Genomic DNA, 26687 nt, shown 5'->3' on the forward strand with positions numbered 1-26687 from the left:
ATCAGTGGAACAACTTGCCTTCAGAAGTTGTGAATGCTGCAACACTGGAGATTTTTAAGAAGATGTTGGATAACCATTTGCCTAAAGTGGTGTAGGGTTTCCTGCCTAAGCAGGGCGTTGGACTAGAAGACTTCCAAGGTCCCTTCCAACTCTGTTATTCTATTCTAGTATAATGAAAAGAAGGACTAGGGGAGACATGATAGCAGTCTTCCAATATCTCAGGAGTTGCCACAAAGAAGAGGGAATCAAGATTCTCCAAAGCATTTCAGGGCAGGAAAAGAAGCAATGGGTGGAAACTCATCAAGGAGAAAAGTAATCTCGAACTAAGGAGAAATTTCCTGACTTTGAGAACAATGAATCAGTGGAACAGAAGTTGCCTCCAGAAGTTGTGAATGCTCCAACACGGGAAGTTTTTAAGAAGATGTTGGATAGCCATTTGTCTGAAGTGGTGTAGGGCAGTGTTTCTCAACCTTGGCAACTTGAAGATGTCTGGACTTCAACTCCCAGAATTCCCCAGCCAGCATTCGCTGGCTGGGGAATTCTGGGAGTTGAAGTCCAGACATCTTCAAGTTGCCAAGGTTGAGAAACACTGGTGTAGGGTTTCCTGCCTAAGCAGGGGATTGGACGAGAAGACCTTCAAGGTCCCCTCCAACTCTTCTATTCTATTCTATTCTATTCTATTCTATTCTATTCTATTCTACTCTATTAAGAATAGAGACCGGCCAGCTCTTGGTCTGAAGTGGTCTAGGGTTGGACTAAAAGACCTCCAAAGTCCCTTCCAACTCTTTCCCAACTATTCTATTCTAAATTTAATGGAATAATTTAGTTATTCTAATTTTTTTTTAAAAGGAAGCAATTTTAAAAGGAGGGCTTCTCCCGCTCCCCAGGTGCCTCGTTGATATTCACTCCACCTTCCCTCGGTGTGTACGTATGGTGTAGATATGTATGTCGCACACATTCATCCGTATCCATATAGATGTGATTCAATCTGTCACGAGCTTCAGGAACGCTAGCACTGCAATTTGATTACCGCAACTGTACTTTTTAACTGCTGTCGGGGAAAAAAAAAAGACAGCTCTTGTACAAACAGCTGCTGAAACACATGCCTGCTTTCGGGAGGACCGGTTTTAAATCATCCCACGGCGATGAATCTTTATTTGACACTAATACTTTTTAACTTCATAAGGACAATTAAAATGAATTGCAGCTAAATGCTCACCCAAGACATCCTGGCTTCAACGGGAAGGGGAACACACTTTGCATGGTCGCTGTTGTTTTTGGGGTGGAAAAGAGACAGATGCAATCGGGCTTTTATTTGCGGGGGGGGGGGGGGACACATCACCCTAATCGAGATGGTTTTGAGATTCAGCTGCAACAGATTGGCCGAAAAGACCCTGGTTTGGAGAAGCGCTGGACACGCACGAAGTAGATCCAACTTCTCTGGCTCCTGGCAATTTATATTATATAAGCGATAACTACGCAGTCAGAGAGCCACAAAGGCAGTAATGGAAACAAGAAGAAGGAAGGGAAAGGAGAGGAGGGTGGAAGGGAGAGAAAGAGAAGGAGAGATAATAGGAAGGGAAGAGGAAGAGTGGAGGAGAGGTAAGGGAAGAAGAAAGAGGTAAGGAGAGGAGGGTGGAAGGGAGAAAAAGAGAAGGAGAGGGCAGGAAGGGGAAGAGAGAGAGTAGGAGTAGGGAAGAGGTAAGGGAAGCAGGAAGGAGAAGGAGAGGAGGAAGGAAGTAGAGAAGGGAGGGAAGAAGAAAGGGAAAGGAGAGGAGGGTGGAAGGGAGAGAAAGAGAAGGAGAGATAGTAGGAAGGGAAGAGGAAGAGTGGAGGAGAGGCAAGGGAAGAAGAAAGAGGCAAGGAGAGGTGGGTGGAAGGGAGAGAAAGAGAAGGAGAGATAATAGGAAGGGAAGAGGAAGAGTGGAGGAGAGGTAAGGGAAGAAGAAAGAGGTAAGGAGAGGAGGATGGAAGGGAGAAAAAGAGAAGGAGAGGGCAGGAAGGGGAAGAGAGAGAGTAGGAGTAGGGAAGAGGTAAGGGAAGCAGGAAGGAGAAGGAGAGGAGGAAGGAAGTAGAGAAGGGAGGGAAGAAGGAAGGGAAAGGAGAGGAGGGTGGAAGAGAGAGAAAGAGAAGGAGAGCTAGTAGGAAGGGAAGAGGAAGAGTGGAGAAGAGGCAAGGGAAGAAGAAAGAGGCAAGGAGAGGAGGGGTGAAAGGGAGAGAAAGAGAAGGAGAGAGGGTAGGAAGGGGAAGGAGAGGAGGAAGGAAGGAAGTAGGGAAGGAAGTAGAGAAGGAAGGAGGGAGAAAAGAAAGGGAAAATAAGGTGGTGTTACAAGAGGCGGAAGGGATGGTAAACAAAGCAACTCAAACTGTATATTATAACCTTTTAAATGGAATAACAAATGTATAAGAATGGCAAAGAAGAAGAATGACTACGTGAATGTATACCTATAATTGTATGTAAGAGAATAAAAAATAAAATAAAAATCGGGGAAAAAAAGGCAGTAACGGAAACAACAACAAGCCAAGTGTGGAGTAGTAAAAAATACTCTACTTGACGGGTTGCGACAAACCAGAGTTTGTTTGCAGGCGCGCCTGAGAACCAACCTAGAACGGAGGACAAATTTCCTGCCGGTGATGTCAATTAATCAGTGGAACAACTTGCCTCCAGAAATTTGTGGGTGGCTTCATCGCCAGAGGCTTTCAAGAAGAGACTGGACCAGCCATTTGTCCGGAACGGTAGAGGCTTGATCAGGGGGTTGGACTAGATGACATCCAAAGTCCCAACTCGGCTATTCTGAAAAGTGCGCCAGGGGCTATACTCGTGTTATTTTCAACGAGACTGAACTCAGATGTGGACCAGAAGCTGTAAAATGCACAGGACTGCCCTAAGATATGGATAGGGTAGTGGAAAAAAAAAAGGACTAAGGGTAATATGATAGCAATGTTCCAATATTTCAGGGGATGCAACAAAGAAGAGGGGTCAAGCTATTCTCCGAAGCACCTAAAGGCAGGAGAAGAAGCAATGGGTGGAAACTAATCAAGGAGAGAAGCAACTTAGAACTGAGGAGGAATTTCCTGACAGTCAGAACAATCAACCAGTGGAATTGATTTGCCCCCAGAAGTTGTGAATGCTCCAACACTGGACGTTTTTAAGAAGATGTTGGATAGCCATTTGTCTTAAGTGGCGTAGGGTTTCCTGCCTGAGCAGGGGGTTGGACTAGAAGACCTCCAAGGTCCTTTCCAACTCTGTTATTCTATTCTATTCTATTCCATTCCATTCTTTTCATTCCATTTTTTTCATTCTATTCCATTCCACTATTTGTCTGCAATGATATAGGGTTTCCTGCCTGAGCTGGAGGTTGGACTAGAAGACCTCCAAAGTCCCTTCCAACTCTGATGTTTATGTCCAACCTGGGGCATGTTTAAATTTCGCCCTGTGGTACCTGCCCTGCCAAAATTCTAATCCAACATGAGATGGGACTATTGTCATTCTACCCCAGAGTTGTAAAAGTTGGACAGGCAACTTCCTGTACAATCAACTAAGCCATGAAACGGCCCGGCTGAATTACAGCAAGCGCCCCCTGCGCGCGTGCACAAGCTTAAGAAACAGTCTGCAGCCAGAAATATTTTAATTAGCTCTCTGCTGGACTCATTGCATTTAAAAATCAATGAGTGGCTGCACGCTAAAGCCCAGGTTCGCAACTTTCCTTCTCTTCATATAATTGATCCCTCTGTGGCCCAAACACATGTGGCAAACTCCACAGATTTCTGGAAGAGAACTAGTTGTGTGTGTGTGTGTTTTTCCCCGCAGTACGGATTAAAAAGCAGCATTGCTTGGGTTTCCAAGCTGCAGGTTAGGGTTTTTATTTATTTCATCAACCCAAATTGCATAAAACAAACGGAGTTGAAGACAAAAAGGGTTATCTAATTTAAACTGTTTATTTATTATCCTGCCTTCATTATTGTTTATAAATAACTTGAGGTGGCAAAACATCCTTTCCAGAACTCAGCAGGAATTAGATTCGTGTCACTAGATATTTAAAGAGGAAACTGTCCTATATCAATCTGTATAATATCCTCCTTTATCTGCCTGTCTGTCTGTCTTCTTGTTTTGCTGATCCAGCAAAAACACCAATAGGAAAGCATGACAAAACAGCACAAAATAGCAGCATTACAGCAGGAATTCTTAGCTGTGATAGGTTTCAGGGGCAACTGTAAACTTGGATTGGGGGGGGGGGGAGAAAGTATTCTAATTTTATTTTCACTAACCTCCACCTGAAATTGTTTTGTAATAGATTTAATGGATGAGTAAGGAAGCAAGTATATTAGTGTATTACATATTTGCTCTTTTCAAAAAAAAATATTGTTATCTGCATCAGAGAACAATTTATTCCTTTTGCAGATATTCCTCCATATTGTCGTATTTTACTTTTGGGATTTGATGACACTCTTTATGGGTTTCGTACGGGATTCTCAAAAGGGGAGGACAATGTTAAGAATTCTTGCTTTAGAGAATCTTTCCAGAAGTATGCTGATAATAAGAAAGGAAATGGAGCAGTGGTGGGTTTCAAAAAAATTTGGAACCTCTTCTGTAGGTGTGGCCTGCTTTCCGGGTCCATTGGTGGAACCTCTTCTAACCAGTTCGGTAGATTTGACGAACCGGTTCTACCGAACTGGTGCGAACCGGTAGGAACCCACCTCTGAGATGGAGGTGGGGAAGAAAATAATCCCAGAGTTAAATCAGGAGCCTTCATCCTGAGGCCCGTAGCCTTAATGTTAAAATCTCAAGGTGGAAAATTCAGAATAGGAATACGCTGATCTGTATTGTGCAAGGTTACATTTAAATTTTTCCAGACAAAAAACAAAACAAAACAGATGACCTGGTAATATGGGCAATGCCATTTCTCTTCACAGATTTCAAAGAATTTGAAAGAGACTTGAGTCAGGCTGCTGTTTTCGTTTCTAATTTTTAATGCTTTGCTCATTTCCCCCCTTGTTTTAAGAGAGAGTAATCTCCCTTTAGCACTTAAAAAGGTACAAGAGGAAATCACTCATGCTTGTATGTGGAACAACATCATAATTTACATGTATTTTGAGAGCGAGCAAGGGGGGGGGAGAACTAGAACTCAAAACAAAAATCCAACAATTATCTCTCTCTCTCTCTTTTTTTAGGTGTTTCTAAAAATCAAAAATTTTGATGCATTTAATCGGGTGGCAGTATACAATTTCCTTTTTTAAAAAAAGAGGGGGGAAGCACTGAAGAACCTATGCAGATGTTAATTTGGATACACCTGTTCGGGCTAGAAATACTTCATTATGGAAAATGGAAATTAAAACCTCTAATTTGTGTATACCTGATTTTTAATATCAAACCATTATCTCAGACATATTTTTAATCAGCGACACCGCAGTCTATTTCCTTTCTCCATCTTTTATCTGCTGTGGATGCGGTTCTGTTTTTTTTTTCTTTTTTTGGAAAGCTATTTAGTACCCACGATTGTGTGGGAGGGGGAAAAACCCCCCCACATTTGTTCATAATTATCCAGACGTAAATGTGGAACACAACTGGTACAAGAGCAGCATGCGAAAAATGTATTTAACGTCTACCCTCCCAAAATGCTGCTAAAAGCTATTAACCAGTACGTGTTAATTGCCACAGCATTCATATTAATTTTCACTTCAGGCCCGACATTGCTTGAATATTTCCCTTGATACGTTTTAAACAAAGTTTAATTTAAGGAACTGCTTCTATCAACACTTATGAAAATTAACAGCCAAGCAATTAGTACTCATGAATTATCCCTTCCCCCTGCCTCCTTGCTAAAAACAGTTGCTAACAAAGAAATTATTGTTGAGTTTCTTTTTCAGACAGGGGTCCATGGGACCCTCCTCCCCAGCCTCAAATTCGATGGGTTCAGGTCAAAAGAACTGAAATAGGTTATCCGATTATGGCAGGGAAGTTTTATTTTTATTGTGTTTATCGGAAGTGCAAGGCAGATTTAAAAAACAAAATCCAAAATAAAAAAAAACCAACATCCCCCCCCCCCCCAAGTTCAAAAGCTTCGGGATGTTTGATTATCTATTATTTTCACAACCTGAGCAACTTTTGCATGGATGAACCAATATGGACAGAAAAAGATAAATTAATTCAGGGTCTACGAAAGATTCTCAGCCATTCGGGTTCTCCCAAAGGTGTTTTTTCAAAAGGCAACTGGACTCTAGTTTCCCCCCACCCCACCTTGAAGATGAAGAACTGAAGAAGCTTCTTGGATGAAAAGCGAAACGTCTTCAAGGAAAAACGAAGTCCGGTTTACCTTTGGGACAATTTAGGATAAGGCAAGAGAGGTTTAATAGTGCACTTCGAACTGCTGAAAATGTAGCCATCACACTACCCATTAAGCATTTTTGAAGACACAAAATCTTTTGGAGAATAGAAGAACAGAGTAGAGTAGAATAGAATTAAGAGAGTACAGAAGTGAAAATGAACAATGAGTAGAGTAGAATAGAGGAGAATAAAAACTTTATTGCCACTTTAAATGTGCACTAATCACCATGCATTAAAATGAAATTTCGTTGCATTCAGCTCTCAAAAGATAACCATTATCCATACACCCACAAGGTAAAGGTAAAGGTTCCCCTCACACATATGTACTAATCGTTCCTGACTCTAGGGGGTGGTGTTCATCTCTGTTTCAAAGCCGAAGAGCCAGCGCTGTCCAAAGACGTCTCCTTGGTCATGTGGCCGACGTGACCCAAGCCGAAGGCGTATGGGACGCTGTTCCCTTCCCACCAATGGTGGTTCCTATTTTCCCAATTGCATTTTTGACGTGCTTTCGAACTGCTAGGCTGGCAGAAGCTGGGACGAGTGACGGGAGCTCACTCCATTACGCGGCACTAGGGATTCGAACCGCCAAATTGGCGACCTTTCTCATCGACAAGCTCAGCGTCTTAGCCCCTGAGCCACCGCGTCCCTTTTGAGATTCTTATGCTGACATTAAAAAACGTAATAATAAATAAAATCAATACATTTTTAAAGAACTCTTTCCCTCCTTGTAAAACCCTCTTTATTTTTTCCGGGTTTCAAATACGACAATTTGAATTCCTTTTATATGTAGGGAAGACTTGAAGGGGTTTTTTTTTATTTGGGTTTCTTTTCTTTTTTTTTGCAAACATTCATAAATTCTTCGCCTGGGAATAGAAACGTGCCTGATTTGCATAATTAACTGAACCAGTTGGGTCTCTTGAGGAAGGAATGCCTAATTGGGAAGAGATGGGGAAGTCTATTATGGGAGGGGGAGGGGGGAGTTTGGGGGCCTAATTAAGCATGCTTTTTTTAAAAAAAAAATCCCTACTTAATTATATATTTACTCCAGAGGCTGGGGTGACTCTTGAAATCTCTCTCCTTTTTTCCCCCCAGATTGGGAACACTGCCTTTGATTCTCTCTTCTTCTTCTTCTTCTATTTTTTTTTTTTAAAGAAACAACTTTTAACGATCAGGGGAACATTCCCGCTCTCAACTGGCTCAGTTTAATTTTTATTTTGATGGGGAGAAAGGCAGAGCGAGCGAGCGATTGAAACTTGAGAAAGTGAGCTGGCAGTAGTTAAGCTGATCCTTCCCTGAATTTCTTTTGTGGAATGATGGCTGCTTTTGAATAACAGCTGGGGGGGGGGGGGAGCAACCACCTCAAAGCGCCCCAAACACAGCGATAAAGATGCATCTTGATGCACCCATCGTGCGTGCCGTGGGTGCACGAGGCCTAATAGGTAAAGGTTCCCCTTGCACATATGTGCTAACCGTTCCCGACTCTAGGGGGCGGTGCTCATCTCTGTTTCAAAGCCCAAGACACAGCACTGTCCGAAGACGTCTCCATGGCCATGTGGCCGGCATGACTCAACGCCCGAAGGCGCACGGAACGCTGTTCCCTTCCCACCAAAGGTGGTTCCTATTTTTCTACTTGCATTTTTGACCTGCTTTCGAACGGCTAGGTTGGCAGAAGCTGGGACAAGTCACGGGAGCTCACTCCGTTACGCGGCGCTAGGGATTCGAGCCGCCAACTTTTTCGATGAACAAGTGGCTCAGTGGCATCTTGGCCACTGAGCCACCGTATACCTATCAATGAAGCCTACTACGTTGCTGAATTTTCCCGGGCAATATTTTATCAGAACGGAATTAAGGTCCCTTCCAAAGCGATAATTGAACTCCACTAAGCTATGCAATGAGGAGTTTGATTCATCTTTGGCTTACTCTTTCGCATAGTGTGCATCTGGGACTAATAAACCCTCCTTTCTATGAACCTAAAAAGTAAGTTAAGTACAGCTGAATGCGCGGACTGGCTCGGGTCAGGACTGCGTTAAAACCTGTTGTCGTTTCAATCAAAAATTGTTGACGAGCTTCTATGTATCCGAACTTATAAGTCAAATGTTGGAGATGTGATTGTGTTCATGCTATGTATTATTATGTATGGTGGATTTGTAAAAAAGTTAAAGCATTTTGGATAAAAATATGGTGGACTATTCAAAATATTCTTAAAAAGAGGATGAAGCTCACTCCTCAGTTGTTTTTGCTAGGTATAATTACATACTGTATAGTTCTAGAGACTAATTTGAATCCGAATTTAATAACGGCAGCAAGATTGCTGGAAGAAGGAAGAATTGCCTATTATTCAAGAATAATTAAAAGTAGTAAACTTAGCAGAGATGGCAAAAATCTCACCATATTTGAAATATTATTCAGATGAGAAATACAAGTTGGAATGGAGAAGCTGGATTGACTACATTCAAAATAAATATTGGACTAAGAAATTTCAATTAGTTTATGAATGAACAAGGAATGTTATAATTTATCTAAATTTAGCTTAATAAAAGGGGAGTTAAAAGTACAAGAGGGAGGTAGGATGTTATAGTTAGTTAGCTTATGTTATTGTATGATTGTTAAATGTTTATACCCTGTATTTTGCTCTGGGAAGTTGTGGGGGAGGGAGGTTTGGAGAAGGGGCAGGGTTGGGGTGGAGGGAGGGAAGGGGAAATATTTGTAAAAATTTTCAATAAAGAATTTCTAAAAAAAAAAAAAAATGTTGATGAGGCGTGGTGGTGCAGGAGTACAGTCCTGCACGCTGCTTCTGCTGATCGCCAGCTGCCTGCAATTTGGCAGTTCGAATCTCACCAGGTTTGCGGTTGACTCGGCCTCCCATCCTTCCTGGGCTTGGATTGGAACGTTTTATTTCCCAAAGCAACAATGAAGGGGGGAGGACCCCGAAAACAGAGCTTCTTCTGGCTTACCTTGCCATCGAATTTGGAGTATTCGTTGAAGGGATTATTCAACTGCAAAGGACACTGCTCCAGCCGGACCGAGAGGGTGGAGGGCTTCTCCGGAGGCGCGTGCGCAGGCTTCACCCTGAAGTTCTTCTTCTCAAAAAGGCGGCTTAGCTCCTCGGCTGGGGTTCAAGAGAAAGAGAGGGAGAGGGCGACGTGTGAATGGCCGCGGAGGTTCTCAGCCGCGGTTGTCTCAAAGGTGCTTTCTCGAGAGACAACAGGGCTCGGTTTTCCCTCGAGGAAGCTTCTCACCCAAGACGCTTCTTCCATGCGAGGTCAAGAAGTCAGAAGGGAAGAAGCTCCTTGGATAAGAAGCGAAGCACCTTCAAAGGAGAGGGAGTCAAGCTATTCCCCAAAGCACCTGAGGGCAGGAGACGAAGCAATGGGTGGGAACTAATCAAGGAGAGAAGCAACTTAGAACTGAGGAGGAATTTCCTGAGAGTGAGAACAATTAACCAGTAGAACAACTTGCCTCCAGAAGTTGTGAATGCTCCAACAATGGACAACAAACGGGAAGTTTTTAAGAAGATGTTGGATAGCCATTTGTCTTAAGTGGCATAGGGTTTCCTGCCTGAGCAGGGGGGTTGGCCTAGAGCAGTGTTTCCCAACCTTGGCAATCTGAAGATTGGGGAATTCTGGGAGTTGAAGTCCGGACATCTTCAGATTGCCAAGGTTGGGAAACACTGGCCTAGAGGACGTCCAAGGTCCTTTCCAACTCTGTTATTCTATTCTATTCTATTCTGTTCTACTCTATTCTATTTTATGCAACTGGAGGCTAAAACATATAAAGAACAGTTGCTAGAACTGGATCTGTCTAGTTTGATGAAAAGAAGAACTAGGGGTGATATATTAGCAGAGTTCCAGTATTTGAGGGACTGCCACAAAGAAGAGGGAGTCAAGCTATTCTCCAAAGCCACCTGAAGGCAGGAGAAGCAGCAACAGGTGGAAACTAATCAAGGAGAGAAGCAACCTAGAACTGAGGAGGAATTTCCTGAGAGTGAGAACAATTAATCAATGGGACAACTTGCCTCCAGAAGTTGTGAAAGCCCCAACACTGGACATTTTGAAGAAGATGCTGGAGTACTGGTTGTCTGAAGTGTTGCAGGGTTTCCTGCCTAGGCAGGGGTTGGACTAGAAGACCTCCAAGGCCCCTTCCAACTCTTGTTATTCTAATTCCTCAAGGGAAAAACTTAAGTCCGGTTGCCTTTTGAAAACGCACCTTTGAGATTACAACATCTGCTGGGCACTCCCCCCCCCCCAAGGCTGAAACCCCCAATGGAAAGCTAGTCTATGGGGAACTGGAATTTAGCTACAGTTACCGTATTTTTCAGAGTATAAAATGCACCAAGATTTTGAAGAGGTAAATTTAAAAAAAAAAAAATTGCACTTTGCAGGCCTCCCAAACCCTCTGCACGTCCGTTTTTACAAAGTGGGTAGGGTTTCGGGGAGGCCAAAAATGCTGTATTCAGTGTATAAGACGAACTCAGATTTTCACCCTCTTTTTTTGGAGGGGGGGGAAGGTGCGTCTTATACTCCGAAAAATACGGTAGGTAATAAGGACTCTGTCCCTGGTGAGTTATCCAATCCCTAATCGGTTACTCCATGTTGCACACACTTTTAGGAGTTAGAGTGACACTGAGAGCTTTTGCTTTTGAAGAAAACCTGCTTTTGGCATTGTATATTTACTTCGTGTGTGATATTATATATAAAGAGGAGTTAATGAATCCTGCTGAATCAGTTACCTGTCTGTGTGCTTTCTGGATGTGGCTGCGGCAACAAACTCTGATAAGTGTTGTGGGGTGATTTGGAAAACTATGACACGGCACAAAGGATCAGAAGGCGGGACTTGATTTGGGGCCATGAATGCTCTCTGCATTCGGTTGTTTCCCTGCAGGCGTTTCATTACCTGACTAGGGAACATCATCAGTGCCAGAAGGGAGTGGGGGGTTTGCTCTTCGTTTACATACAAAACTGGTTTGATTTTGTCTTGCGAGAAGGCTTTCCCCAGCTTCCGTGTTCACAGCCACTGAATGTGAGCAGAGCACTTCCCAAAATAAAGCGGGATAAGGCTTGATAATATAGCGGAGCAAAATACAACAAGTAGTAGAGTTCATAAATAGTGAACTGGTTATTTCCTTGTCCTGTTAAGGGGAAACACAGGAAAAAGTGGGAGTGGGGGAATTTGCCATGGAAGGAGTCCACCGGGAAGGCCAATTCCCGAATGGATCAGCTGATCTGCAAGGAATCTCGTTGTGTATTCACCGAAGGGATGCACTTTAAAGCGATGAAACGGAGCACGGATCTCTCTCGGAATAAAAAGGAATCTCTCTCTCTCACCAGTCCTGCTTTGCGCTTCCAGGAGGAACAGCAGCTTAATAAACGAAATGGTGAAATGTGCGTAGGGAACTAAGGCGCGTAACGAAACCCACATATCCTTTGCTATTCTTGAACAAAGAGGACACGACTAATCTGTTCAGATTAGCAGCTCAGCTAGGGGAGCAAAAGTGCAGCTTAGGACAGCAAAAGCAGCTGCAAAGCTTGGGATCACTCTCCTTATGGGATCTGAAATGGAACCGCTTGCAGGAAAATGCGGGGGGGGGGGGGGGAACGACAGCAGCCTCCGGTCGATCTTTCACTGCCCCCAAGGATTGAGGTCTATCAGGAAAAGAAACCAGAAGCAGGCCTCCTCCAAAATATTCCACGGGTGCGGTTAAAAACGGGTGTTGGACTACAAGTCCCATCATCTCGCCTGCTGGCTAGGGATGATGGACGCTGAAGTCCAGATGGGCGGCACCCGTGGAAGGACAGCTCACGTTTTCGGTGACCAATTGGTGGTCCATGGGAAAATTTGGGTGGTCCGCGGAAAAATGATTTGCATTTTTTTATATGGCACTAAATCCGGGGTCCTCAAACTATGGCCCCTGGGAGGGATACGTGCAATGGACGCTTGTGTTGGCTGCAGAGAGTCTCCTCCTTTGGGGTCTTTTTGTGGGGGGGCAGAAATTCCCACTTGGGGTCTGCTTCGGCCTCCTGGTGGGGGGCTTTGGGCGAAGGCTGGAGGGAAGCACCGCTGGTGGCGAAGGGCCTCGTTCCAGTGGGACTGCATCATGGCCTTTGAGTTGTGAGCCGCCCTGAGTCCCCCTTCGGGGGAAAAGGGTGGCATATAAATGAAATAAACATTCAACATTCAACTGGCTGACCATCTCAGCCCACTGAGCCTCCAGGCGCCGGTCCCTGGCCTTGCACTCCCGCAGGTCTTCCCTCTGCTTGGAAAGCCCATGCTCCTAGTCCTCAGTGAGGTGCTTCTAGAGCCTCCTTCTCGGTCAGATCCAATTTGAGCTGAGCTGTTTTGCCAACTTTTTCTCCTGGCGGCTGCTTAGCTCCAGCAACTGCTTCCTGTTGGGGCCCTAAGGAGCCCAGGCAGGCAGGCGAGGAGGGGCTGGGAGGGGAGGGGAAGAGTAGAGGCTGGTAAGGCGCCCCTTGACGTGAGTGACATCGAGTTGGCCACGCCTACCCAGTCACATGCCCTCCTGCCACACCCACCCAACCGGTCATTAGGCAGATCATATTAGTGGTCTGCGGGGATTTAAAATTATGAATTTAGTGGTCTCTGAGGTCCGAAAGGTTGGTGACCCCTGCTTTAAAGGAATCTTATCTGGCATTAGTTATTCATCTTTTTCCCAAGCCATCTCCACAACTGTTCTCCTCCTTTATCATGCAACAATTTACAGACTAACCAGGTTTCATGCATGAAACTGGCCCGGAAACAAACGGTGAATACAATAATATATTTATATATATATATGTATTTTACCAGAACAGGTGGCATTTCTCTCTTTCCACTGCACGTTTTTGCACTTGATCTGATTCTGCCTCTCTTTTCTGAGCCGCTCCAGTCTCTGAGCTTAGAAAAAGGAGAAGAAGAAAAAATATATATTATGATGTTTAAGTTTGTCAACGAAAGTTTGCTACGAACAAAAGACATAATTAACTACCTTTCTATGAATAAAGATGTTTTATGCTGCAACATCTATGGGTGGGGTGTGCGGGCAATAAAATTTTTAAGGTGGCACTTCTGAAAAGCAAATACCAACAAAAACATGGAAATGTTCTTGATTTATAATTGAAATTAGAGGATATAAAACATTAATAGAGATCATAAAGATAGTATTAACATGGAAGAGAATAATAAAATGTGAAAACTTCTGTGATTAATATGACATTTCATTATATAAATCATTAATAACGGTCTTAAAGGAATTTTAATGCACAAATGAACTGAAGTGAATATTACATTACAAGAATAAAATTACTGTTATGAATTACTCTCCCCCTTTCAAAAATTAAAGATAAATGAACTCAGACTAGACTATTAAAGTTTTAAATATAAAATCTTTTATCTAAAAAAAAAAATCATGAAAATTATAAAATGTCAACGCTATATAAATTAGCATAGCTTTTCCTTTCCTGGGCTGGAACGGTTTATAGGTAGTAAAAATAAATGATTTGTATCTGCGCAACATTAGTCAAATCTTTTTTTTTTATTATTTAAAAAATGGATATCATTTTTCCTCTTTACATATTTTCGAGTCCGCATCCAAAAACAGTTCCACGCTCAAATAGGTGAAATATCAGCAATCAGGAGACGGGTATCTTCCCCACCACTTGGAATTCTCTCTCTGTTTTAAATGTCAGATTTTTTTTTCTCCCCAGGAGACAAAGAAGTACAGTTGGATAAACTAGTGGAAGACGGGTTTAAAAAAAGAAATAATAATAAAAAAGAATTCCTTTCTGAATGTACATACTCCCAGAAAATGACATGTCAAGACTCGGAAATTTTATTAGGCAAACTAGGCTAAAAAAAACACCAAACCAAGTGATTTACAAAGCAGGCATACAGGCAGTCCTCAACTTAAAACAGTACACATAGTGACCGAAGTTACAATGGCATTGAAAAAAGCAACTGATGACCATTGGATCTGGGTACTTGAGAGACCGCCTACTGCCAATTACCTCCACTAGACCAATTAGATCCCACAGACTAGGCCTCCTCCGAATTCCATCCGCCGGCCAGTGTCGACTGGCGACTACCCGGAGGAGGGCCTTCTCTGTGGCTGCTCCGACCCTCTGGAACAAACTCCCCGTGGAGATTCGAACCCTCACCACCCTCCAGGCCTTCCGCACAGCCCTTAAAACCTGGCTGTTCAGACAGGCCTGGGGCTAAAGACTCGCTGCCCCACTTCGAATGGTATGACTGTTGTGCTTTTTTTTAACTATGTATGGTTTTATGTTTTCTGTAACTTTGTTCGTTTTTCCCTCCCTTTGAGTTGTGAGCCGCCCTGAGTCCCCTTAGGGAAAAGGGCGGCATACAAATAAATTAAAATAAAAAAATAAAATAAAATAAAATAAAATAAATAAAATTTTCATACCCATGGTCAGAGTTTCCCTTGTTTGGCAAGGTGGCTCTTAAGTGAGTCATAGTTTTGTTTTTTTCAAAATAAAAATGTCGATTATGTTCCCAGTAAAGATCACCGCAGATGGGGACGGCAGCCAAGAAATTAAAAGAGGCTTTCTCCTGGGGGGGAAAGCGATGGTTAATCTAGACAGCATCCTAAAAAGCAGAGACATCTCCCTGCCAACACAAGGGCGTCTAGTCAAGGCTATGGTTTTCCTAGTTGCAACGGATGGCTGTGAAGGTTGGACCATAAGGAACGCTGAGTGCCAAAGAATGGAGGCCTTTGAGCTCTGGTGCTGGAGAAGACTCCTGCATTGAGTCCCTTGGACTGCAAGGCCATCCAACCGGTCAGTCCTAGAGGAGATCAACCCTGACTGCTCTTTAGAAGGCCAGATCCTGAAGAGGAAACTCAAAGGCTTTGCCCACCTAATGAGAAGGAAGAAGGACTCCCTGGAGAAGAGCCTTATGCTGGGAAGGATGGAGGGCAAAAGAAGAAGAAGGGGACGGCAGAGAAAGAGGTGGCTGGATGGAGTCACCGAAGCAGCCGGTGTGAGCTTAAATGGACTCAAGGATGGTAGAGGACAGGAAGGCCTAGAGGAATGTTGTCCATGGGTCGCGATGGGTTGGACACGACTTCGCAACTAACAACAACCATGTTCCCAGTATAATTTGGGAAGGGGGCGTGAGATGAACGAGGACGTCCTAGTGAAGGGTGGAATGGTGTCCCATTTTAGGTCAAGAAACCCAGCACAGTCCATTCTGGCTCGTCAAAATTCAGCCCAATACGGGGACAACTTTCAACATTTCCATCTCTGCCTTTCGGCTTCTTTTCAATCATGGACCACAAAGCTACAAGATTTGCCAATAGCATGGAAGGTAGTAGGAACGGAGTCCCAGAATATCTGGTATGTGACCAGCTTCTCAATTCTGGGCAAGCTGTGAAGGTAATTTACATTGGTGAGAAGGTGCTGTCCACAATGGCCTGAAAACGGCCTGTTTTTTGGCTCTTTTTGGCTGATGAATGTATTTTATTCTCCTTATGTACACTGAGAGCATCTGCACCAAAGACAAATTCCTTGTGTCTCCTATCACACTTGGCCAATAAGGAATTCTATTCTATTCTGATTTCATTCCATTCCATTCCTAATTTCTTTTCTATTCTACTCTGATTCCATTCCATTCCTAGTTCTGTTCTGTTCTATTCTATTGTGATTCCATCCCATTCCATATTCTATTCTATTCTACTCTATTCTGATTCCATTCAATTCCTTGTTCTGTTCTATTCTATTATTCTGTTCTATTCTATTCTATTCTGATTCGATTCCATTCCAAGTTCTATTCTACTCTATTCTGATTCCATTCCTTGTTCTGTTCTACTCTATTCTTCTATTCTATTCTATTCTACTCTGATTCCATTCAATTCCTAGTTCTGTTCTGTTCTATTCTATTGTATTGTGATTCCATTCCATTCCATATTCTATTCTATTCTATTCTCCTCTATTCTGATTCCATTCCATTCCTTGTTCTGTTTTGTTCTATTCTATTCTACTCTATTATGATTCCATTCCTAGTTCTATTCTATTCTACTCTATTATGATTCCATTCCATTCCTTGTTCTGTTCTATTCTATTCTACTCTATTATGATTCCATTCATAGTTCTATTCTATTCTATTCCTTTCCTTGTTCCATTCCATTCCATTCTCCTCTATTCTGATTCCATTCCATTCCAAGTTCTATTCTATTCTGATTCCATTCCATGTTCTGTTCTGTTCTATTCTACTCTATTATGATTCCATTCCTAGTTCTATTCTATTCTATTCCTTTCCTTGTTCCATTCTATTCTATTCTATTCTATTCTGATTCCATTCCATTCCTAGTTCTGTTCTTTTCTATTCTATTCTACCACCTGCTAAATTGCTCTGTTGGCGAATGTGATTGAGTTGACCAGAGTACCTTATGATGCTTCCCTCTTTATATCCCAGCTTCCTCCTAGGAAGAGCCCCCAAGATGCCCCCTCCCCAAATCACCTGTATTTGAACGCCTTCGAATGCCGAAGTCCCAGCTCGAAGTAATGTCCACGGACTGAGAGTACACGTAACCCTGAGGTTCACCGTTGCTGTTTGGTACTTCCGAGCTGTCGTCCCCGTTGGCCGAAGCCGGATGGAATCTTTCCAGGTCGACATCGTGGTCAATGAGGACCATTTCACACATCCCCGTGTCATCGCTGGTCACATGCGACTGCCGGATGTGAGCCAGGATAATAGCCGGGTTATCCAAGAAAGCCATCCTCCTAACCCAGGTTCCGCTGCCTTCCCCTACTATCTCCTCCGAGCCATGCTGGACCAGCGTCTTCTTTACCTGTCGGACAGAAGAGGACAAGCTTAGGAAATGACGCCGATCGGGTGGCCGTTGACTTACAACAGCTTGTTTAGTGCGGTTCAAGGTGACAAAGACGCTGGAGAAAAGGGACTTGTGACCCATTTTTCACACTTATGACCACGGCAGTTCCAACTACCACTTGGGTGTGGGCGTGGCCAGCACGTGACTCATCCAACCTGCAGGCTGAGAGTTGAGACACTCTACTCCCCCCTCCCCACCTGAAAAATGCTCTGATGCTAAGGAGTTAAGACGTTCTACGCCCCCTCCCCACCTGAAAAGAACTCTGTTCCAACTGCCACTTGGGTATGGGCATGGCCAGCACGTGACTTACCCGACCTGCAGGCTGAGAGTTGACATTCTACTCCCTCCTCCCCACTTGAAAAACGCTCTGATGCTAAGGAGCTAGACGTTGTACTCCCCCTCCCCACCTGAAAAGAACTGTTCCAACTGCCACTTGAGTGTGGTCTTGGCCAGCATGTGACTCATCCGGCCTGCGGGCTGGGAGTTGAGACCTTCTACTCACCCTCCCCACCTGAAAAACGCTCTGATGCTAAGGAGTTAGACTGATGGGAGAGAAGGGGATAAAATAGAAGAGGCCTCTGTGGGGCAAGCCTGAAGGAGAGAAGGGGATAGGAGAGGCCGATAGTAACTTCTCATTAATTTTCAAGCTGTGTCGATTTATCAAGCCTGATCATATAGTTTCATAGCGGAGTAGGGGTATCCAGCTAGTATATTTAACATGCTGAGCCCACAGTCATTGTCCTCCCCTCCCTACTAGCACTGATGATGTTACTTAGTTGGGTAAGGAAACGTCTGCAAGAAAACCACCAAGCTCAAAAGATCACCCAGGAGCCCTCAGTTCAACCGAAAACTATAAATATTCTCTTCCGTCAGCAACATATCCGTAACGCGATTTAGGAATCGAGAGTGGATTAGCTCCTGGCCTTAACAAGTACCGCTCTTCATAAGCTTTGGCACAATGACCTGAAAATGCCCAGGTTCTTTTTCAATTCAACAGCAGGGCACTCCGGCCAAGCAGCTAGCTGAGTTGATTAGTTAATAAAAAGCCATTCTTGGCTACGCCATCCTAGGTCAAATGCTCAGCCAAAAAGCTCTTTTGTTTTTTAAAATGACAATGGTCCTAAGAAAAAGAAAGCATTTTTTGCTTCCCCGGGGCTCATTTTTCTCCTCCTCTTCCTCCTCCACAGCTTGAAGCACCTCAAAGACTTAAGAACCGGGCACCGGGAGAAGCCAACTCCCAGTCAAAAATTACCTCTGCCCGATCCATGCCATCGCATAAACGCTGGCATGTTAATTGTGTATTTATAAGATGGTTAATGGTTAGTTAATTTACCTCCCACACTATTATTGTGCTTGAAAATGATTTAATGTCTGCCGGGGGAGTTAAACAACAGGATAACAGCAGGTGCAAAGGCCCGCTTATATATTTATTTCCATCTTCCTGCGCACTGAACCCCGACTTTACACCGTTTACGGCCTGAGTGGGAGGCCTGGAAAGGATGCCGGCTTCCTTAGGAGCCCATTGCAACTGGCATCCTTTCAACCTGCATGCCAGTCAAAGGGCAAAAAAGGGAGTGGGAGAGGGACTACCGTTTGTAAATATACTATTCCTGTGCCAGGACTTCTGGCTAGAGATACAGTGGGCAAAAACGATGACAGAGAAGAGGGAAGACTCACAACCTGGTTCTTTGAATTCAAAACTGTCAGGGTTTTTTTGGGGGGGGCGGGGGGGGGGAAAGAATAAATGGGTTTGTGTGAATGGATGTTTAAAATGGAAGAGGCAAAAAAATTGGACAAAAATACATACAGAATAGAATCAAGTAGTGTAGGGTAGAGTAGAATAGAATAGTAGAATACAGTAAATAGAGTAGAGTAGAGTAGAATAGAATAGAATAGGGTAGGGTAGAGTAGAGCAGAATAGTATAATAGAATAGCATAGTAGTCTAGAGTAGACTAGAGTAGAATAGTAGAATAGAGTAGAGTAGAATAGAAGAATAGAGTGGAGTGGAATAGAATAGTAGAGTAGAGTAGTAGAATAGAGTAGAGTAGAATAGAGTAGAGTAGAATAGAATAAGAAATAGAATAGGGTAGGGTAGAGTAGAATAGTATAATAGAATAGCATAGTAGAATAGAGTAGAATAGAATAGTAGAATAGAGTAGAATAGAATAGTAGAATAGAGTAGAGTAGAGTAGAATAGTAGAATAAATAGAGTAGAGTAGAATAGAGTAGAATAGAATAAGAAATTGAATAGGGTAAGGTAGGGTAGGGTAGAGTAGAATAGTATTATAGAATAGCATAGTAGAATAGAGTAGAATAGAATAGAATAGAATAGTAGAATAGAGTAGAATAGAATAGTAGAATAGAGTAGAGTAGAATAGAATTTGAATTCTTTATCAGCTAAGTGTGATTGGATACACAAGGAATTTGACAAAATGATAGGCATTAAGAGGAATTAGAGAAAATGATAAAGCAATACATTAAGATTTAAAGCCAGAAATATTTTTGTTAGGCACAGTACCAAAAAAATATGATCAAGGGAACATATATTTAATATTACATGTTTTGACAGCATTGAGAATTGCATTTGCACAATACTGGAAAAATGAGGAAACTCCTACGGATGGAAATATAATTTTAAAAAATGTTTAGCTGTGCGGAAATGGATAGGTTAACATTACAGATAAAAGACAAAGAAGACGCAGACTATTCCTTAACATGGTTAGATAATAATAGAGCTAGAAATTAGAAGTTGGAAGAATATCACTATATGCAAGTAAATAATATTAGGTAAAGGTTCCACTTGCACAAATGTGCTAGTCATTCCTGAGGGGGCGGTGTTCATCTCCATTTCAAAGCCGAAGAGCCAGCACTGTCCGAAGACGTCTCCGTGGTCATGTGGCCAGCATGACTCAACGCCGAAGGCACACAGAACGTTGTTCCCTTCCCACCAAAGGTGGTTCCTATTTTTCTACTTGCATTTTTACGTGCTTTCGAACTGCTAGGTCGGCAGAAGCTGGGACAAGTCACGGGAGCTCACTCCATTACGTGGCACTAGGGATTCGAACCGCCAAACTGCCGACCTTTCTGATCGACAAGCTCAGCGTCTTAGCCCCTGAGCCACTGCGTCCCTATTTGCCTTACGCTCTCTCAAAATTACAGCCCGTGGTTTCTTGGGTTCAAAAGCCATCGAGAAATGATTACCGTGAGTGAGCTGTGTCTCCCAAATCATCAATAAAGAATGGAGTCTCGGTGCAACTTAAAGAGGAAAAAAGAAGATACCCTCCACCTTACAGACACCGCTTTAGAGGGATGTGTGATGTTAGCAACAAGGGGGGGTGGGGGATATCACAGTTTTTGCAAGAACACACCAACAGTTTGTCAATTGCAGTTTTCTGAAGTCTGCAGAGTGGAGGATAATTTTTTTAAAAAACAAAAGCCGCCTCCTTTTCCCGGCTGGATTGCATTGTTCCTAAACCAATGGCTCTTTCAAACAAAAGATGCTTTCTCTGCTATTTACATAAGACTATTGGTGTGTCAATTCCCAGGTACTTGACACAAGAAGAGAGACAAAAGGTGGTGGGAGAAAGGTGGCTCCTTTCAAGGTAACTGAAGAAACATCAACACTGGAAAAATAGATTCGCAAATTAAGCAGGGATGCTTGGAGCTGGGCACATCAGGAGGAGCAAGAGGAAGAGGACGAGGAAAGAAGAAGGAGAAAGAGGAAGAAGTTATTATGAAAGGAATCCTAATAAATCACCTTTATCCTTCTCCAGCCTGGAAGGGGGGATGAGGAGGAGGAGAAGAGGAAGAAGAATGCTGCTAGAGAAGAAGGAGGAGGAGGAAGAGAAGAGGAGGAGGAAGGAGAGGGAGAAGGTGAAAGAGGAGAGGGAAGAAGAAGAAGAAATAATGGTGGTAGAGAAGGAGGAGGAGCAGGAGGAGGAAAAGAAGAGGAGGAGGAGGGAGAGAGAGAAGGTGAAAGAAGAGAAGGAGGAGGAGGGGAGGAGATGAGGAGGGGAAAGAAGAAAAAGGAGAAGAGGGGGAAAGAAAAAGAAGAAGAAATAATGGTGGTAGAGAAGAAAAAGAGGAGGAAGAGGGAGAAGGTGAAAGAGGAGGAGGATGGGGAAGGAGAAGGAGGAGATATTTTTATGAAAGAAATCTTAGCAAATCAGCTCTATCCTTCTTCTCCAACTTGGGTGTCTTCCAGGCAGACAACTGGAGAAGGCCAACCAGCTTCGCCATGGCTTCAATGCCTAAACGTCGGGGTCTCAAGAAAAAAATACGCCCCACTCCGAGAAGGCAGAATTATTCTCCCTGAATATTTTAAGCCAATTAAGTATTGGGGGGGGAAGAGGGGATAGAGGGGGGGGGGAAGGGAAGAAACCACCACACTTATAAATTAGACCAACAAATCTGTTTTCCCGACTCCTGCCTGCAAAGAGCATTCTATCAATAGAGCGAAATGCTAATCTCCTAATTAACAACCTAATTAGGTAATTATGCCTTTGCAGAGGGACGCCTAAATGAAATATGACAACTTGGTCACCTCTTTATATGGCACCTGTGGGCCTTTTTGGCTGTCACCGCGAAGAGAGTGGAACATCAATTGGAGCAGATGACAAAACGATGCCATTTTTCATTCCAATATTGCTCGGAACGGGAGGGGGGGAATTGTGTGTTTGTTGATTTTGGGGTGGTGTTTTTTTTTTAATATTAAATGCAGCATCTCTCCCTCTCTCTCTCTCTCTCTCTCTCTCTCTCTCTCTCTCTCTCTCTCTCTCTCTCTCTCTTTTGATTCAGCTGCAATTTTGAAGTCTCTCACTCTTCCTTCTTTCATGCTTTTATGATTTTAACACGGATCGGATTTGGATGTTATGCTGTGCCACCACGTTTGTACAATAATACAATAGCAATAATACAATATTGTATTGTATTGTACGATGTACGATATACGATAATACAATAGCAGAGATGGAAGGGACCTTGGAGGTCTTCCAGTCCAACCCCCTGCCCAGGCAGGAAACCCTATACCGTTTCAGGCAAAGGGCTATCCAACATCTTCTTAAAGACTTCCAGTGTTGGGGCATTCACAACTTTCTGGAGGCAACCTGTTCTTACAAAAGAACATTTAATGGATCTATTCTAGTTGGCCAAACGATTGAACAGAATGAAATTATCCACCGTGAACTTACAAATGGCAGCTGGCCCTCGACTTAACAACCACCGTTGAGGTCGAACCCCAAATGCCTCTTGCTAAGGAAGACGAGGTTTGCCCCGTTTTATGGCCTCTCTTCCTGTGGTTCTTAAGTGAATCGCTGCCGTTGCTAAGCTAGTAATAAGGGTTGTTGACGTGAATCTGGCTTCCTCCCTTGTTTTTGCTCGTCGGACAGTCGTAAAAAGGGGATGGCGTGACACACGCCTCCCCTTGGGACAGCGCAACCATCATAAATATGAGCCAGTCGCCAAGCTTCTGAATTTTGGTCATGTGACCATGGGGATCACGTGACCACTGCAACGGTCATAACTGTGAAAAACTAGGTGGGCACTAGATATCCAGGCTGGTTCAACCTAGATATCCAGGCTGGTTTCACAGGTTGAGTTTAAGCTTAAAGGACTTGTTAGAGTTGGAAGGGACCTTGCAGGTCATCTAGTCCAACCCCCTGCCCAAGCAGGAGACCCTACATCTGCCTCTACCTAGGATCGAACTCGAACTAGTTCGATTTTGGTGAAGAACAAGTTGCATCCTTACCATAAAAAACAATCGATTTGCCTATCTATCTATTATCTATCGATCTGTCTGGCTTCTATTATCTATCATCTATCATCTATCTATTATCTATATATCTATCTTATCTATTTATCTTTCTTTCTTTCTATTATCTATTGATCTGTCTTTTATTATCTATCATCTATCTATTATCTATCTATCTATCTATCTATCTTTCTATCATCTATCGATCTGTCTATCTATCTATCTATCTATCTATCTATCTATCTATCTATCTATCTATCTATCTATCTATCTATCTATCTATCCCTATCTATCCAATCCATCTTTCCATCCTTATCCATCCATCCATCCATCCATCCATCCATCCATCCATCTAATTATCTATCTCTGTCTAACTATCCATCCATCAATATCTATCCATCCATCCATCCAACCCTATCTATCCGTCAGTCCATCCATCCATCCATCCATCCATCCATCCATCCATCCTATTATCTATCTTATCTTATCTATCTATCTATCTATCTATCTATCTATCTATCTATCTATCTATCATCTATCTATCTATCTATCTATCTATCTATCTATCTATCTATCTATCTATCTATCCCTATCTATATCTCTATATCTATCATCCATCCATTATCTATCTACCTATCTATCTGCCTGGCGCAGTGGTCAGAATGCTGTATTGCAGGTTTATTCTGCCGACTGCCAGCAGTTTGATCCTGACCGGCTCCAGGTTGACTCAGCCTTCCGTCCTTCTGAGGTGGGTAAAATGAGGACCCAGATTGTTGAGGGCCAGAGGCTGATTCTGTCAACCGCTTAGAGAGGGCTGTAAAAGCACTGTGAAGCAGGATATACAGCTGAGTGCAATTGCTGCTGCTCTCTGTGGAACTGAAAAAACTGTGGAAGCATCCCAGATCCAGCTGAAAGACATGCAAAAGAGTTCAATTGGAGGCAAACGGAGCCCACGCATCGTTCTGTCCTATTCAAAGCAGGCGAGCTTCCTCCTCCTTCAGAGTTCAAGGCCAGAAACACACATGTGGGCGGAAAAAGGAAATCAGGTTTGAAATTATTTTGCTTACCATCCCACCTTTGCCCATGGTTTCTCAGCAACAGCCATGGAACAAAACAATGTTACGCTGAGGCTACCAGCAACGGTTGACAGTGTGACATCACGGCAATTGGATCCTATCCCCAGAAATGTGGATGGTGGCAAACATGATTTGCATTTGCACCAACCATTTGATCTGCCATTATTTTGGCTGTTTCACTACCAGAGGCGTATAGCACCTTCTACAGCAGGGTCTCCAGCCATGGCAATTTGAAGATTTTCTGGACTTCCGCACCTTCTTTTGTGAAGCTTCTTCTCCGGTAACACTGTACTGCTAACTAGGGCATGCAAAGCCTTTGCTAGGCCAATCCTCGAATACAGCTCGTCCACCTGGAATCCACACTGTATATCGGACATTAATACGATCGAAGAAGTCCAGAGGTATTTCGCGGGAAGAGTCCTCCGCTCATCTGCTCACAATAGAATCCCTTACGCCACCAGGCTCGAAATTTTGTACGATCTAAGCACAGCACACAAAATTGTCTGCTACAACATCCTACCTGTCAAGGACTACTTCAGCTTCAACCGCAATAACACAATAGATACAAACTCAAGGTAAAGCGCTCCAAACTCGATTGCAGGAAATACGACTTCGGCAACAGAGTGGTCAACGCCTGGAATGTTCTACCTGACTCCGTTGTTACTTCCTCAAACCCTCAAAACTTTAACCTTAAGCTGTCCACCGTGGACTTCACCTCATTCCTAAGAGGTCCGTAAAGGGGGCGTGCATAAGCGCACCAGCGTGCCTTCTGTCCCTGTCCGACTGTCCCCATTTATTTGTCCCCATTTCCTGTGTTCATGTCCATGTTTATACTTATACCTCTTGGACATGTTTGACAAACTAACTAACTTAATTAATTAATTCCTCAGCCAGCCATTCTTGTCTGGGCCTTCTACGGCCCTCCAAAACAACAGAAACTAGGACAGGTTTTGGCTCACTTTAAAGATGGATAAAGGATAACCGGAAGGTACTCTCAGGTAAACTCACGCCATGCCTCGAGCCAGTCACAATCACAGTGCAAGGTGAGAACTCACTGTAAGAACATTTCAGCATTGTGGGGCACCAGCAGGAGAAACTGACTTCCGCTGTTCAAACTCTAGAAATAACCAAAGCTACAAAAGTGGATCTCAAAACCCACAAACACACCGTTAAATTATTATGGGTGATGGGGTGGACTGAGAAGAGATTTGAATTAGCTAGGATGCTTCACCATCATTTTTGAAGAAAATATATTTAACTCCATTTCAAAGCCTCCTTAAGAACCCTTGGTGGATTGCAATTAATAACAGGAAAACGACTCAGACAGAAAAAAAGAAAGAAAAAAAGGATCGTAGCCAACTAAAAGATGACTCACAACCAATAAAAATACCAAACCCCAATGAAAACTATTAGGGGTGACATGATAACAGTGTCCCAATATCTCGGGGGCTGCCCCAAAGAAGAGGGAGTCAAGCTATTCTCCAAAGCATCTGAAGGCAGGACGAGAAGCAATGTGTGGAAAGTAATCCAGGAGAGAAGCAACTTAGAATTGAGGAGAAATTTCCTGAGAACAATTAATCAGTGGAACAGAAGTTGCCTCCAGAAGTTGTGAATGCTCCAACACTGGGAGTTATTAAGAAGAGACTGGACAGCTACTAGTCTGAAATGGTATAGGGTTTCCTGCCTAGGCTGGGGTTGGACTAGAAGTCCTCCAAGGTCCCTTCCAACTCTGTTATTCTATATTTCAAAGTGGGGCTGGAGAGTCCCAAATTGAGGGAGGCTGAATCAGATCAATATCCTCTATTCCAAATAAGGAAAAAACAAGGAAGCATTTTAACAAAAGCAGGTTTTTAACGACCCGTTTCCCCTACTTCCTGTCGATTTCACGTCAATATTAGATCAATAGGAGACTCGAGTATCCCGGGTTTTGTCGCAGGATCATTTTTCTGCCACAATTCACCCCCCCAAAAGTGAACAGGACTCGAAACCAACCAGGCTCCAATTTAGGGAAGGGGAGCATTTGATTATTTTTTTTTTAAAAAAAGAGATGCCACGGATTCTTTTTAAGTTTTGATAAAACTTATGCTTCTTGCATACAAATTTCCAATCCTGGGTAAAATAATGGGGTCGCCTTAGGGAAAGGTTTGAGAGACAGCAAAATGGGTTTGAGCAGTTGACATTTCTGGTACTGCAAATACACAACAACAGCAACACATTAGCATATTGGCTCCTCCCCCTTTCACTTATTTTGCATCACAGTGGCTCAGGGAAGTCAATAACAAGGAACAGGGGAGGAATAATGAACCCATTTTCTTGGGAGGCGGAAAAAGAGGCAGGGGACAGGACTGTCCTAACCCTAACTCTAACCCTAACCCTCACCCTAACCCAATAAGCCATGGCAGAGGCCCTCAGGGTCAAAGGGCAGCCTTGGGATGTCTGTGGAAAGGGTCAGGTTTTGGGAGTCAAAGTCCCTGTCTGGAATAAGGTCCTCCACCTTCCCTTCCATCCCTGCAAATAAAGGAGAGTCTAGGCCAGCTGCAACCCTTTTTGACAACCTGTGGACTTCAACTCCCAGAATTCCTGCAGTGACAAGGAGGGAGCAGGAATTCTGGGAGCTGAAGTCCAGAAATTGTCAAAAAGGGTTGCAGGTGGCCTGGGGGTTGAAAACAGCTGCCTCTTGGGACAGTATGGGA

The 26687-nt window shown here is 43.4% G+C and overlaps 1 protein-coding gene across 7 annotated transcripts in view; it reads right to left on the reverse strand.

Annotated features, from left to right (window-relative positions):
- Positions 1–26687, reverse strand: part of MAPKAP1 (MAPK associated protein 1) — a 116541-nt gene that overhangs the window by 88888 nt on the left and 966 nt on the right. For 6 of the 7 annotated variants that reach the window (XM_087704729.1, XM_087704726.1, XM_087704725.1 and 3 more), the window contains exons 2-4: positions 16796–17126; positions 13127–13216; positions 9280–9434 (exon numbers count right to left, since the gene is read on the reverse strand). In XM_087704729.1, the coding sequence (XP_087560855.1) occupies positions 9280–9434; positions 13127–13216; positions 16796–17054 (504 nt within the window). In that variant the 5' untranslated portion in view covers positions 17055–17126. Of the gene's footprint in view, positions 1–9279; positions 9435–13126; positions 13217–16795; positions 17127–26687 lie in introns of those variants that run through there. The other variant, XM_087704732.1, reaches the window with a different exon arrangement.

Source organism: Thamnophis sirtalis, unplaced genomic scaffold (genome assembly GCF_051295495.1).
Source record: "Thamnophis sirtalis isolate CommonGarterSnake01/CBP01778 unplaced genomic scaffold, rThaSir2_p1.2 scaffold_2, whole genome shotgun sequence".
NCBI lineage: Eukaryota > Metazoa > Chordata > Lepidosauria > Squamata > Natricidae > Thamnophis > Thamnophis sirtalis.